The 12,009-nt window shown below is 45.0% G+C and overlaps 1 protein-coding gene across 1 annotated transcript; it reads right to left on the reverse strand.

Annotated features, from left to right (window-relative positions):
• Positions 1-4,931: 4,931 nt before the first annotated feature.
• Positions 4,932-9,379, reverse strand: LOC144538279 (carbonic anhydrase 4-like; the record flags this gene model as incomplete). The annotated part of the gene is made up of 8 exons (XM_078282353.1): positions 4,932-5,111; positions 5,429-5,592; positions 5,689-5,755; positions 5,899-5,991; positions 6,528-6,673; positions 7,045-7,209; positions 7,323-7,367; positions 9,317-9,379. Coding segments are annotated over 8 exons (923 nt in total), but the record flags the coding sequence as incomplete, so codon positions are not given.
• Positions 9,380-12,009: the final 2,630 nt, after the last annotated feature.

Genomic DNA, 12,009 nt, shown 5'->3' on the forward strand with positions numbered 1-12,009 from the left:
CTTGCGTGAAACGTATCATATCTTTGCGGTAGCCTATGACAATACCACCACTTATCTGTGGGCAGGAGGTAATCTTGTGTGTTGTGTGCTGTGAATCAGGGTTTACTGGAAGAACATGATGGAAGAAGAGGGTAAAAGTTACTGTTCCTTTTTCAACACAGCACACCCTCAGACTTTCAGGCACCCAGTATGACCAACCACCTTCCTACCACACACACACATACACACACACACACACACACCTACACACACACTCAGACACACACACACACACACCATGTTCTCGAACAAACATGATCTACATAAGGGGACTACCTCTTATTTCGATGGTGCAAGACAGTCCAATCAATATGTGAACATGAACAGTAGACACTCAATAGACACTCAATGAGATGCTGTTTTGTGGACCTGCAGATTGCTGGTTTTCAGTTTTTATTCCAACACAAATATAGAATACCCACCTTCACCCTCTTTCCCAATTCATTTTCTATGAAGCAGCTCTTTGTGATTTTGATGAACCCACTTTCATCAAGTTCAAGTCGAGTTCACATTTCTGGCTTTTGGAAGAGAGAGAGTTCTTCATGTTGGGAATTACTGATTGAACTCGCCTTAGACTGTAGCGATGAATATGAATTCTTAAATTGGGTAATTTTCCCCTATTAGTGCTTCTGAGCTGCTGAGCCCCCCTCCATATCTGTCCCTCCACCTCTCGTATCCCTCCATGAACTCCTGTCTACAGTGGGCCAGACTAATCCAGATCGCTTTCCCAAAGCTGCTGCTCCTAAAAGGGATTAGGGTGGTTAACCTATCGCTTTAGCTGACTCTCGTAGACTGGCCTCCGAGCCAGGTCTGTCTGCTTTACTGACTCCGCTTACACGGGTTCGACACCGAGAGCAAGAGTTGATTTAATCAGCTTTTAGCCGGTTGCCTCGGCGCTCCTCGAACGCCTCACAAGACCGAAGCGCGAACGTGACACCTTTCCTGATTCTGCTGTTTCGGCTCATGGTGAAAACAAGGCCTCGCAGATGAAGAGATTAAAGCCGGCTATGGGGCCGTTGTATTAACTTTGACCGCGACGACCTTTGACCTCCGCGTCAAATGAAACTCAAGGGTGCTTGAAAGAGAGAATGAAGATGCGAAAAGGCCATTTAGACCCCGTGATTTACTCGCCGTGCTTCTCGTGGGCGACCTTTGCGAGATCAAAAGACCTCAAGCCGCCGCGCATTCTTTCTCATCGTTTATCACAGCGCTGGATGTAAACCGATGTCAACCGCTGTGTATAAATGACAGAGTATTATCCCCACTGATGGGAAATGCATGTTAATGGCTGTAACAATGTCTGCTGCGGTGATAAGTAGACTATGAAAAAGATATTAACGGTTAATGTTCCCTCGGCGCATTCGGTAGTGTTTCTACAGGGTCGTTTTACCCAAAAACCCAGCAGAATGAAAGGCATTGTTGAGCTAAACTTCCAGGGACAAAGCGGCGTTCTGCTCATATCCTATCTTTCTTGAGTTTAATTTGAGAGGAAATGAATGTTTGGGCCTTTTCGATTGCTTCCTCCAGATCCTTATCCCTGCAAAAACAAGTGCAGTGAGTGCTGTTGTTGCTGGCTATAGCTACAGCCGCTCCTACCTGGCAAGGGAAGGGTTATTTTCCGCCGCTGGCTGACATACATCACGACGGCCGTCCTTGGCAGAGCTATATCCCCGACACCATACCGCACAATAACTAGGTTAGCAGGCGTATCAATCGGATTAGGGGAAAGTTGATTGGGACACAAATATTTCTTGAGCGACGGGGTGCTGCGAACAGATGCTCATGTAGCAGCAGAGATCATGAGGGTCTGTGTGGGATTTATTTGGAGCTTGAGTACGCAGAGAGATGAGGTCATAAAAAAGTAGGGCCATCACATAGAAACGCAGCACAGGTGACACTGTTTGTTTTGCTGTATTGCTCTCGGTGCTGGACAAAGACTACCCTAGTGACCTTTATCGCGGCGGCCTATCTGATGGGCTGCTGTGTGTGTGTGTGTGTGTGTCTGTGTTTGTGTGTGAGTGTAGGGGGTGTGGGAGGGGGGGTCACATTCAATCTGAGGATGCCTCTGGTTTCTCCCTGGGAGAATGGCGCTCTTTGTCCCCGGCACCCCAGAGGCATGGGGCATTTGAGGGGAGATTTAGGGGGTTAGTGAGGTGGTGTGGGTGCTGTCCCACTGCCTGGAAGAGCAAGGTGCCACCGGCAGATATTACACACCCATCCCCCCCCTCCTGCTTCTGAAGCTGACTCTTAACTGAAGGCGCATTAACAAGCAACAGAAGCCTGTGCAAGGGAACAAACAGGAGGCTTTCATTCAAGCTTTTGTCTATGCTCTCTCTCTCTCTCTCTTTTTCTCTTTCTCTCTCCCTCCATCCCTGTCTCTCTGAGAGGCTGCTGTCTCCCTAAGCCTGTCTGTCACAATAAGCCTTTTGATTCCTTAATGACGGGAAAGAAAGCAAAAGGAGGAGGAGGGGGGGAGGGAGACAGAGGGATGGGCTCCTTGAAAGGGGAGCGAGTTTAAAAAAAAACACCTGCAATCAGTCTCAGAAGTGGGCAGAAAGAAATGCAGTGTGTGCCTCGAGCCTCATAGATTGAAGTGTGTTTGAGTCGCTCCTCTTGTGTGCTTTGTCTTTGATGCACTGCGTATAATACACTCGCAATCTTCTGTTCGTCTGTGTGTGTGTGTGCGTGTGTGTGTGTGTGTGTGTGTGTAAGTGAACTCCGGCCAAAGACGGCCTCTAACATCAAGAACAAGTCAATTAGAAATGGATTAAGGGATTGGGAGCCGTGAGCGTTCTCAGACTCCTGACAGACTGATGGGGAATCGGACAGGAAAGTGAGAAGCTTGTCCGTCCGTCTGAGCTAGCAGACAAACAGCAGAGCCAACAGAGTGCGTTCTAATATCAGCTTTCAGGGTGCAGGACTGACGCTGAGGCTACATACTTGTTTTGGTCACCAGTTCAAAAAGGAAACACACATGCTTTGATATTGCACTTAGTGCGTATGGAAACGAAAGAGAGAACGACTGTCATTAAAAAGGCATGTCAGTAGTTTATTGTTCAGTTGGAACACATTCTCCATATTATTTACGACACTTTCAAGCATGACAACCAAATAAATCTGACAATCTCATACATTTGAACATTAAGAGTAAACTCGATTGGTCATGAACAACTTGATTCTTCATATATGGGTTTGCTCCCTATTTATTCAGCACTATATAAACTTTGAAATACATAAATAACATTGACTGTGCGTCCTCATATCAATATACACATTCAATACATAAATACATGTGTACAAATGACACAGCATAGAAATATAACTTGATGCATTATGAAACAATGGAAAATATACATATTCCTTGCTCAACCATCACAATAAGTCTTGACTTTCTTACAAGAGAATTGCACAGACCTCTCACTTGAATACATAACGAGTCCTCTGAATAAATAGGGTGAGAACTCAGTCGGGTGTAATTCACAGTAGATAACATTCAGTGCATCCGAGACCCTGTAATACAAGCCATGAACACAAGTCACATGTTCTCCAGATAAGCTCAGAGAGCTTCACAGATCGGAATGGGAAAACGATGATCGAGTAGCCGAGGTGTGTGTATGAAGTTGGCAAGCACTGTTTTGTTTGTACAGCTTCGGTCCAGCAGCCGTGTACACACAGCTTATTAAAGTCTGCAACATCAAGACACAGGACATGCTGATCCATGCGACTGTAATATTCGAGATGCATGAAATCATGAAATTGGTTTTATCGTATCATACGAAAAGTAATATCTGCTCATGGATGATTATCACAAGTGTTGCTGTATCCTCACACTGCAGACGCTCCCTCCCCCTGCCAAAGCCCACCCATGACTCACTGTTTGACCCTACTATCAGAGCAGGAGGGACTGGATCCCATCTCTGCATCTTCATCATCCTCCTGTAGCTCAGGTGTGACCAGGCTCTGACTCTGGAAGGAGGACCTGCACCTGCACCTGCACCTGCACTCTCAAAACAACATGCAGCTGTTCTGTTCATCATGGATCTGCCTGACACTGCCTACACTGACAGGATCCGCTGTGGAGAAAGTCCAGACACCACCCCCCCTCCCCCTCCCCCTCCCCCCTCCCACCTCCCACCTCCACCTCCCCCTTCCTAAACTAACTGCTGACCAAGTGGCCGTGAATGTTCACCTGACCACGCTGTGTGTTCCTGAACTTGGAAAAGAAAAGCCAAACTGCTGACTCCTTTGACCGCTGGCTGCAAAACTATCTAACGGTCTACTATTAATAGCTCCATGCCATTCTCATGACCCGTCAAGAACAACACGTCACGTGCCGGGTCACGGGGCTGACATCGGCACTCCGAGCGGAAACCACTGATATTGTCATAAGCGGAGACTAAATTTACCTGACATTGGACAAGGTGGAGGAGGTCTAAAGTGTTCGAGGCCCTGTGATGAGCTTTAGTGGTGTGCTGGTGTCGAGGCTGATGCTGTGAAAGGTTAGGGCACCAGGAGCTGGCGCTGAGTCTGAACTCTGTTGTTTTGTATCTGTGAGTGCTTGGCAACACTTGATTAGGAACCTGCTTTATGGCACAATCATAATGCTGAAGTAAGACCTACATAACAGCTTCACTACACATGCACGAATGCTGATCTAACCCTTACGGCATCTCTCATAAGGCGTTCAATCGAAAACGCCTTTGTCATTTGTGTCGTAAGGGAGGAGCTCTGTCATGTCTGCACTACTACGTGGTCGGTTATTTTAGCAACCATGCGATGTTACAAACCGGGTGGTGGTGGTGGTGGTGGGGGAGGGGGTTTCAATTAGAAAAGAGTGTTGCAAGAACTTATTGTGTTCATGGATGTCGCAGTGCAGCGTGGGATGCCTCGCTCTAGTTGGGCCCGGACAGTCCCAAGGCGGCGGCGACGGAGGCCACGAGGAGGGTGGCGCTGGCCAGGGCCGCAGCGGCTCCCGACCGGCGCACCGTCCGCCCGTTCAGGGGCTGCACCGGCCTGAAGGTCCCCACCATCGGCTTCCCGTCGTGGAACTGGAGTGCAGAGAACGCCCGCAGCTGCAGGAGAGGAAGACGAACACGAGTTTAGTTTCCAGCTCACGCTCATCATCTAGAGTAGCAATAAAGTTGTTTACAGATGAACTGAAGTGTTGAAATTCTAATCTGTTGTGTCACACCAAGGTTTGTGATATGAGGTTTGTGTTTTTCTGAACTTGTACATCCAGGTAAGATTACATAATGGACATGTTTTTAATTTGAAATCAGAAAATGTACATTTGCAACCAAAAAACGTAGAAAGGACATAGAAATGACTTATTTTGGGGCATAGAAATGACATATTTGAAAACTAAAATTCAGTGGTGTTGCATCCTAACCTGGTCTCTGCTCAGAGGGATGGGGCTCTCAAACACGGTCCAGATCACAGACTCGGTGCACCCAGGGGTGGTCAGAGAGCCCTTGTAGCGGTAGTAGTTGGTCAGATTCTGCTGAGCCGGGATCAGCTGCCCCAGAGAGATGGGAGGCAGAGATGTGTTGCCATCTGAAGACACACATGACACAGGGGAAGCATTCAGACACTGGTATGCAGACCCTTTTGTGATTGGTTATACTGAATATCTGTCACTGCAATACCTACTTGTTGATTTGACGCTTGGCAGGGCGTTGATGATGGGGTCGTACTTTTTGTTAGCACTGCTGGACTCCTGCAAATGGAACGTTTGGACACATTGGACACATTTCAGCATTTTGTTGCACCTTTCCATTTCACACTCAAGCCAATTTCAGTGTTTCTTATTCAACATCAAAGATTGAATTGGTCTGGCACGCAAAAAACAAAAATATTTACCTCATAGAAAAACCCAAGGACTGCAACTCCATTTGGGTCTGATAGCGCTGCTGTCAGATCGGTGTACTGCTGTTTCATGTGAACAATGTGCAGCTGCAGAGACAGTCAATACAGAATATTACTGACGCTACCATTGTTACTAAGGTCATCTTTTTCACAATGACTGTACAACCCCATTGTAAATGGGACTTCAAAAATAACACGTTTTTATTGACCTTTACGGCTACTGCAATATTTGTAGAGGAGATTTCGTGCTCTAACAATAGGAGCAGAGGTGTAACTATAAAATATTATGAAATTCAAAGTTGATAGGTGCCATACTTTTTCCATTAAAGATGTTTGTTTGCTATAAAAGATAAAAGATTTGATGTTTCAGCAATGGAGACCTTCACTGGACAGTAAGTGGGGTACAACATGATTATTAATAGGCTCAAGCAAAAGGTTTCACCTCTGTATATGTGAGTGTTCTATGTCTTTTGAGTGACTGAAGTATGTCTGTCCAGCTGCCTTTGTGTGATTGGTGTCAGTACAACAGCTTGAACCTACAGTAATCAGTCTTCAGTCATTGTCACAGTAATATTTGACCCGGTTAGACCCGGGCTGTATGTGTGCTCGATGGTGTCAGGTACCTCCATGGGGTACTGCTCTCCATCGATGGTGTGTTCGGAGCCCGGCCCTCCGTTCTTGCCCCAGTGCAGGTGGAACTGCACAGCCTTGTAGCCGGTCACCAGGTCTCCATCTGAGATGGTGGCCAGGTGGGTGACTGCAACCTGAACTGGAGTGGACAGACACCAAGCGTAAAGCGATCGCTCAACAGCCTCAAAGCATCGCTGGCTGTCTTTCCCTGATGAAGACCTTGTGGTCCTAAGTCATGACAATAAAGCCTTTTTAAATTTCAAGCTTTTAGTCTCTTCTCTCCTTACTGGATTTAGAGTGCCTTGGACGTTGTACATACTTTTTTTCTCACTGGATTCTTTCAATCTTAGAGCTAGTATCTCAGTTCTCTACAGATTTGATTCCTGTTCCTAATGAGCAGCTGTAAACCTAACGACTTCACTACTTTTTCTTAATCCACCAAGTGTTACTTCTGTCTGCATCGCTGGCTGTTGTTCCACAGTATATATACGTATGTAAATATAAGAGTACCGGAGTGGCCGTTGTTCTTGAGTGTGCTTCTGAAGGTCTGCTGGTAGTTGCTGAACTGGAAAGGAGTCAGACGTTCGTCTTTCAGAGTCTTCCTGGTGACGATGTTGATGGGCGACTGGTCTCGTCCTCCGCACGCTCCGTTGGCCTGGTCCCACTTCTCCGGTGCTAACACAAGAAAACCAGAGGCATTAACAAGCCGGACTACAGTTCACCCTCGCTTTCTCCTCCAACTCTTTCATATTACACAATGTTTCACTTTTTGTGTTTAAGAAACTCACCATTGCACTGATGATCACAGGCGAACTGGGACTGGTAGCACCAATCTGAAACACAGTAAATAATATCGATGAATATGTTGGTATATGATATGAACTTTTCCCTATAAATTAGCTATTCAATCTCCGAAGAGTACTTCAAAACATATGATGGATTTTTATAAAAGAAATACAAGATTTTCATTGGCAAGACAACACTCAATGGCTTAAAACTCAAGGTATCTTTGAGATCTGATGTCAGCAGGGAATCATATAGAATACAGAGCTACACACACACACACACACACACACACACACACACTTGATGCCACTTATCAGTCACTGCATTGTTAACCTCTTGCTGACATCAAAAAGCCTCGGCCTATTTCGGGAACAGGAGGGATGTCTCTTGCTCAGCATATATATTGGCGAACAGCCAGCTAGATTTCATTTGTATTCATCAAATCTGGCCTTTTATCAATAGTCGGTTTATTTTTTCTTCTTGCAAACAGTGAATTGTTCACATATTGGTTTAAGTCAGCTGTTATTCCCGGCCATACAAATACGCTAATACACAGGATTTGTCTTCCTATTGTCTAAGGGCACAAAAGAAACACAAGTTGGGGTTTGTGCTTTATCTTTCCGTGCTATCAGAATAAACACAGACCCAATCTTTTGCATCAGCGAGGTCACATTCTCACATGTTTGTCTGAGGGTTTATTAATATTTCACAATGGGTTTGCATGTTTCCACCCCATACTTTGAGACAAATATCTACAGCTATCTCACAGATCAAATATTTATGAAAAACACACATGCCATTGAAAAAATACGGGGAGGGTCTCCTGGCTCTGTTAGTAGAATTGTATGAGGACTTGAAGGGCTGTGGAGGAAGTCTGGTGAATTGGGTGTAAATGCTCGGTTTCTCTGCCTTGTTGGTAAGCCGTTTCCTCCTGCACTGGCATGATAATGGGTATTGAAAACAAACTCGGCAGGGGGCAAACACTCGGGCGGGTTCAGATTGCATTCAGCGGTGCCATCATTTATTATATTGTTCTCAATAAATAAAGAGAAGCTCAGTTCTTTGATTTTTTTTTTTTTTTTTCAATAAAGCTTTATGCATGTAGCAGGAATTGCATTTTCACACCTGATGTGTGTTTACCGGTGCTTGTGAGTAGAGCCTGAACTTTGCAGGAGGGGAAGAAATCACTACAAAGCTGCCATCTTGCAACACAGAAATCACTAATTGCTTATTAGCCTACTGTCTATAATTAAAGAGCTCTGGACTGGAAGATGACGGTATTAAAGCTTTATGCAACATGATTCAAGCCTTAACTCAGTTTCACCTGCTGCATGGCCTGGCTGACAACATGGGTGTCAGTTTAGTATGACAAGGTCTTGTAGATTATAGAATCATAGCCTATATGATTATAATGGAAATCAAATACCAAGCAAAAGTCACCCGAAATCTGCATAGAAGCCATATCTAAAAATAAATCACATCACAGGAGCATTCAGTTCCCTTTAAGCTGTGCAGGTTTGACCATCTACATCTAATAATTTATCACATTGAGTAGGTTAAATAATAATAATATGCCCTCAGTCTTCAGTCATGGCTACACTTTGGTAGCAGGTGTGTTTATGGCAAATTATATTAGATGCAGGGACTTTGCCATTCCTTAGGGTTTAGTGTTTCGACCCCTTGCCTCACTATATTGCTCCCACAAAAAGATACAATTTCCTTAATTTGACCACTTTCCACCTCAACCAAATTCTGACCAATTTCATGCTCATTTCTGCTGTTAGTATGAAACCAGTTACTGCCGTATTCTGTTTCTGCGTGTATGGCCACTCACTGGCTCGTCGCTTGTTTTAATCGCAGCCAATCAGAGTTCTGTGCGCACTATTCCCCCTCTGACCAATCGGCGCTGCGCTTTGATCTTTTGTGTCGGCTCAGAGTAAATTAACACAGAACAATGAATGGGTTTCAATGGGCCTGAGAGCGCTGCCAAGGGAGCCGACTGAGGAAACTGTCAAGAAGAAACAAAAGGCAATGGAAGGAAAATAAATAGTCCGCGTTTCTGCGCGTCGACCAAAGCGAAACCGTAATGTAGATATATACCGAGTTACGCTAAACAAAGACAGAGACAAATCTTTCATGTCATTGTGTTGCAGCCTCACAGCGAAGCGCCGGATATAAACTGTATAGGCTACTGTAGTCACTGCGTTTTAGACAGCGCGACGCAATTAAACTGTACTCAAAAGAAGAAGAAAGACTTGAAACTGTCCCATGCCAAGCGTCAGTAGTCCGTCACGTGAAGTGTAGCGAAGGTCAGGACTTCAGACAGCACATTCAAACATTTCCCAGATCGATATGTCATACGGTTTGAGCTCGTCTGATCAGTTGCATGGTATTCAGTGGTTCCCAAACTGGGGTCCCGGGACCTCCAGGGGCCCTTGAGGTGGTTCCAGCGGTCCCCAACAAAATGAGGATTAGTTTAGTTTCATTATTATTGCATTCACTAGAAGTTAGCACAATGAGAGAATATAAGAGTGACTATTCTGGTCAGAGGCATCACTCCCCCCACTGTTTACTCCCCGTCCAGACAGACAACAAATGTCTTCCCACATGAACCAAACCTAAGAGGGTCTGTGGTTTAAAGTGTCTGTTATGACAAATTCAACGGATATTCAAGTAGGCTATAGGTTATCATAACAAGGCACAACGAATGTATAAAATATCCCTCCGGGGTCCATATGGCCAAGTGCAGGATGCTGGATGAGACAGCGCGCTGTGTGGCGCTACAGCAAACACACACAGCAGCAGAATAATCCTCCGAGCTTCACTCTGACACATGCTGTTTGGACAGGAGAAATGAAATAGAGGAGTGTGTCTTCCCAGTTTGCAGTGTGTCTGCCTGGATTGGTGTTTAACTTGGCTACAGCGGTATTGACTCCCCATCCGTCAGGAAAAAGAACTAGATTCATCTTATAATGAATTTTAGAAGGATGCCGCACAAATATCACATCACAACTATTATTCTCTACATGAATATTATAGGAATATTCATGATAAAAAATAGCATAAAGTACGATAACTCAACTACTGAATAGCCTACCACAGACACAAGTCAATGAAGGAATATTATAGGAACATTATAGCGCTATTTCTTTATTGTCTGTGGCATATTGTAGTGGCATAAACACCAAACAAACACCAAACAAATGTGTGCGCTGCAATCAACCAAATCACTGCAGGTCTAATTTCGCTATTGATGTTATGAGAGGATCGCCTCTTCCAGCGGGCTTTACAGGCTATCAACAGCACATGTCGTCATTCGTCGTTGTCAGCTTAGACACTTTGTTGGTCTTTCACTCTCTGAGTTGCAATTGGCCCATGGGCATCCACTGAATATGGCGAGGTAGCCTTTATGGTGGGCTGCTTGCCAAATCCTAAGCCTATAAGTGAAGCCAAATTAGTGTTTTTATTTGTATGATGGAGCGCGCTGATAAAGCGAAAATCAACAAAAATCTATTTGGAAGGCTTAGGCTAGGCTATATATATTTATAAATCCCATCAGGGGAACATTCAAGACTTTTATTGCCTCCAAATGTGTATTTGGTGACTTACAGTACGACGTATAGTCACACTGACCAAACAGCCTAATATCTCTACAATCATCAGTAATTGCGCCACTTCGATATACGCAGGTTTGGAAGTTTTGGTGGCAAATGACTTCACCAAACCTCGGGGCTGTTTAGTGAATCATCGCCTCTGGATTAGCCTCGGACAGTTTGGAGACAGTTGCAGTACGCAGCTCTGTGATGTGGAGGCTCGATGCGTCTCTCTGCGGCAGCGAGGACGCAAGTCTCTGTCATTGGCTCAGCGTGGATGTGCTGGGAACAGGTGCATGTGAGAGAATGAGCCGGGGCTTCGCTCTGTAACGGAGCGCCGTGTCCTAACCGAGGCGCGGCCGACTCTGGAGAGATACTTGAGAAATGTTACCTTTAACATCCCAACGCCGGCCAGATCATTGTGCAATGGCCTCTTTTTGTCTTTGGCACGGCTCGAGCGCGCTGGTTTTGTTGATACTGGATCCCTGTATCATGTTGTGTCCTTGAGCAGGGAGCTCCGTGGCGAAAGTGAAAGGTGGAGATGTGCATGTCGCCAACATGGAGGAATGCCTGGTGTCAGATCAGTGTGATGGACAAGGCAGGTGTGTATGGAGAGCGTTACGCAGGCGTTTTGGTGCGAGCGGAGCGTCTCTGTCATCTATAGGAGCTACTTATGTGTCTCTGCTCCTGGCTCATACCTTCCCAAAAATGACCGCAACAATGACTTCGTTTTCTCTGTAGAATATTTTTGTTTTCCTATTTTTGGATTCCAGGTTGTTTTAGATCCTTAGGATTATGCAGCACATCAACTTTCTATTGATTGAATTGAATGGAGTGCCTGGCACGGTTGGAGAGACTGGTAAAAACCAACTTCACCAGCTGTTCTGTTGGAGCGGCTTGTTTATTTATTCATTTACTGTAGCCAATTGTTAAAGGAATTTATGTATTTATTTTTTTTACAAAAGAACTAATAATAGAATAATTGATCAGCAAGTGGGATAGTGGGTGCTACTAAGCATGCAATTCATCCATTATTATTCTAAGATCGATGTAAAATAATCTCACCTCATTGATTTTGATCAGAAACATTAAGGAG

Source organism: Centroberyx gerrardi, unplaced genomic scaffold (assembly GCF_048128805.1).
Source record: "Centroberyx gerrardi isolate f3 unplaced genomic scaffold, fCenGer3.hap1.cur.20231027 Scaffold_85, whole genome shotgun sequence".
In the NCBI taxonomy this organism is placed as follows: Eukaryota; Metazoa; Chordata; class Actinopteri; order Beryciformes; family Berycidae; genus Centroberyx; species Centroberyx gerrardi.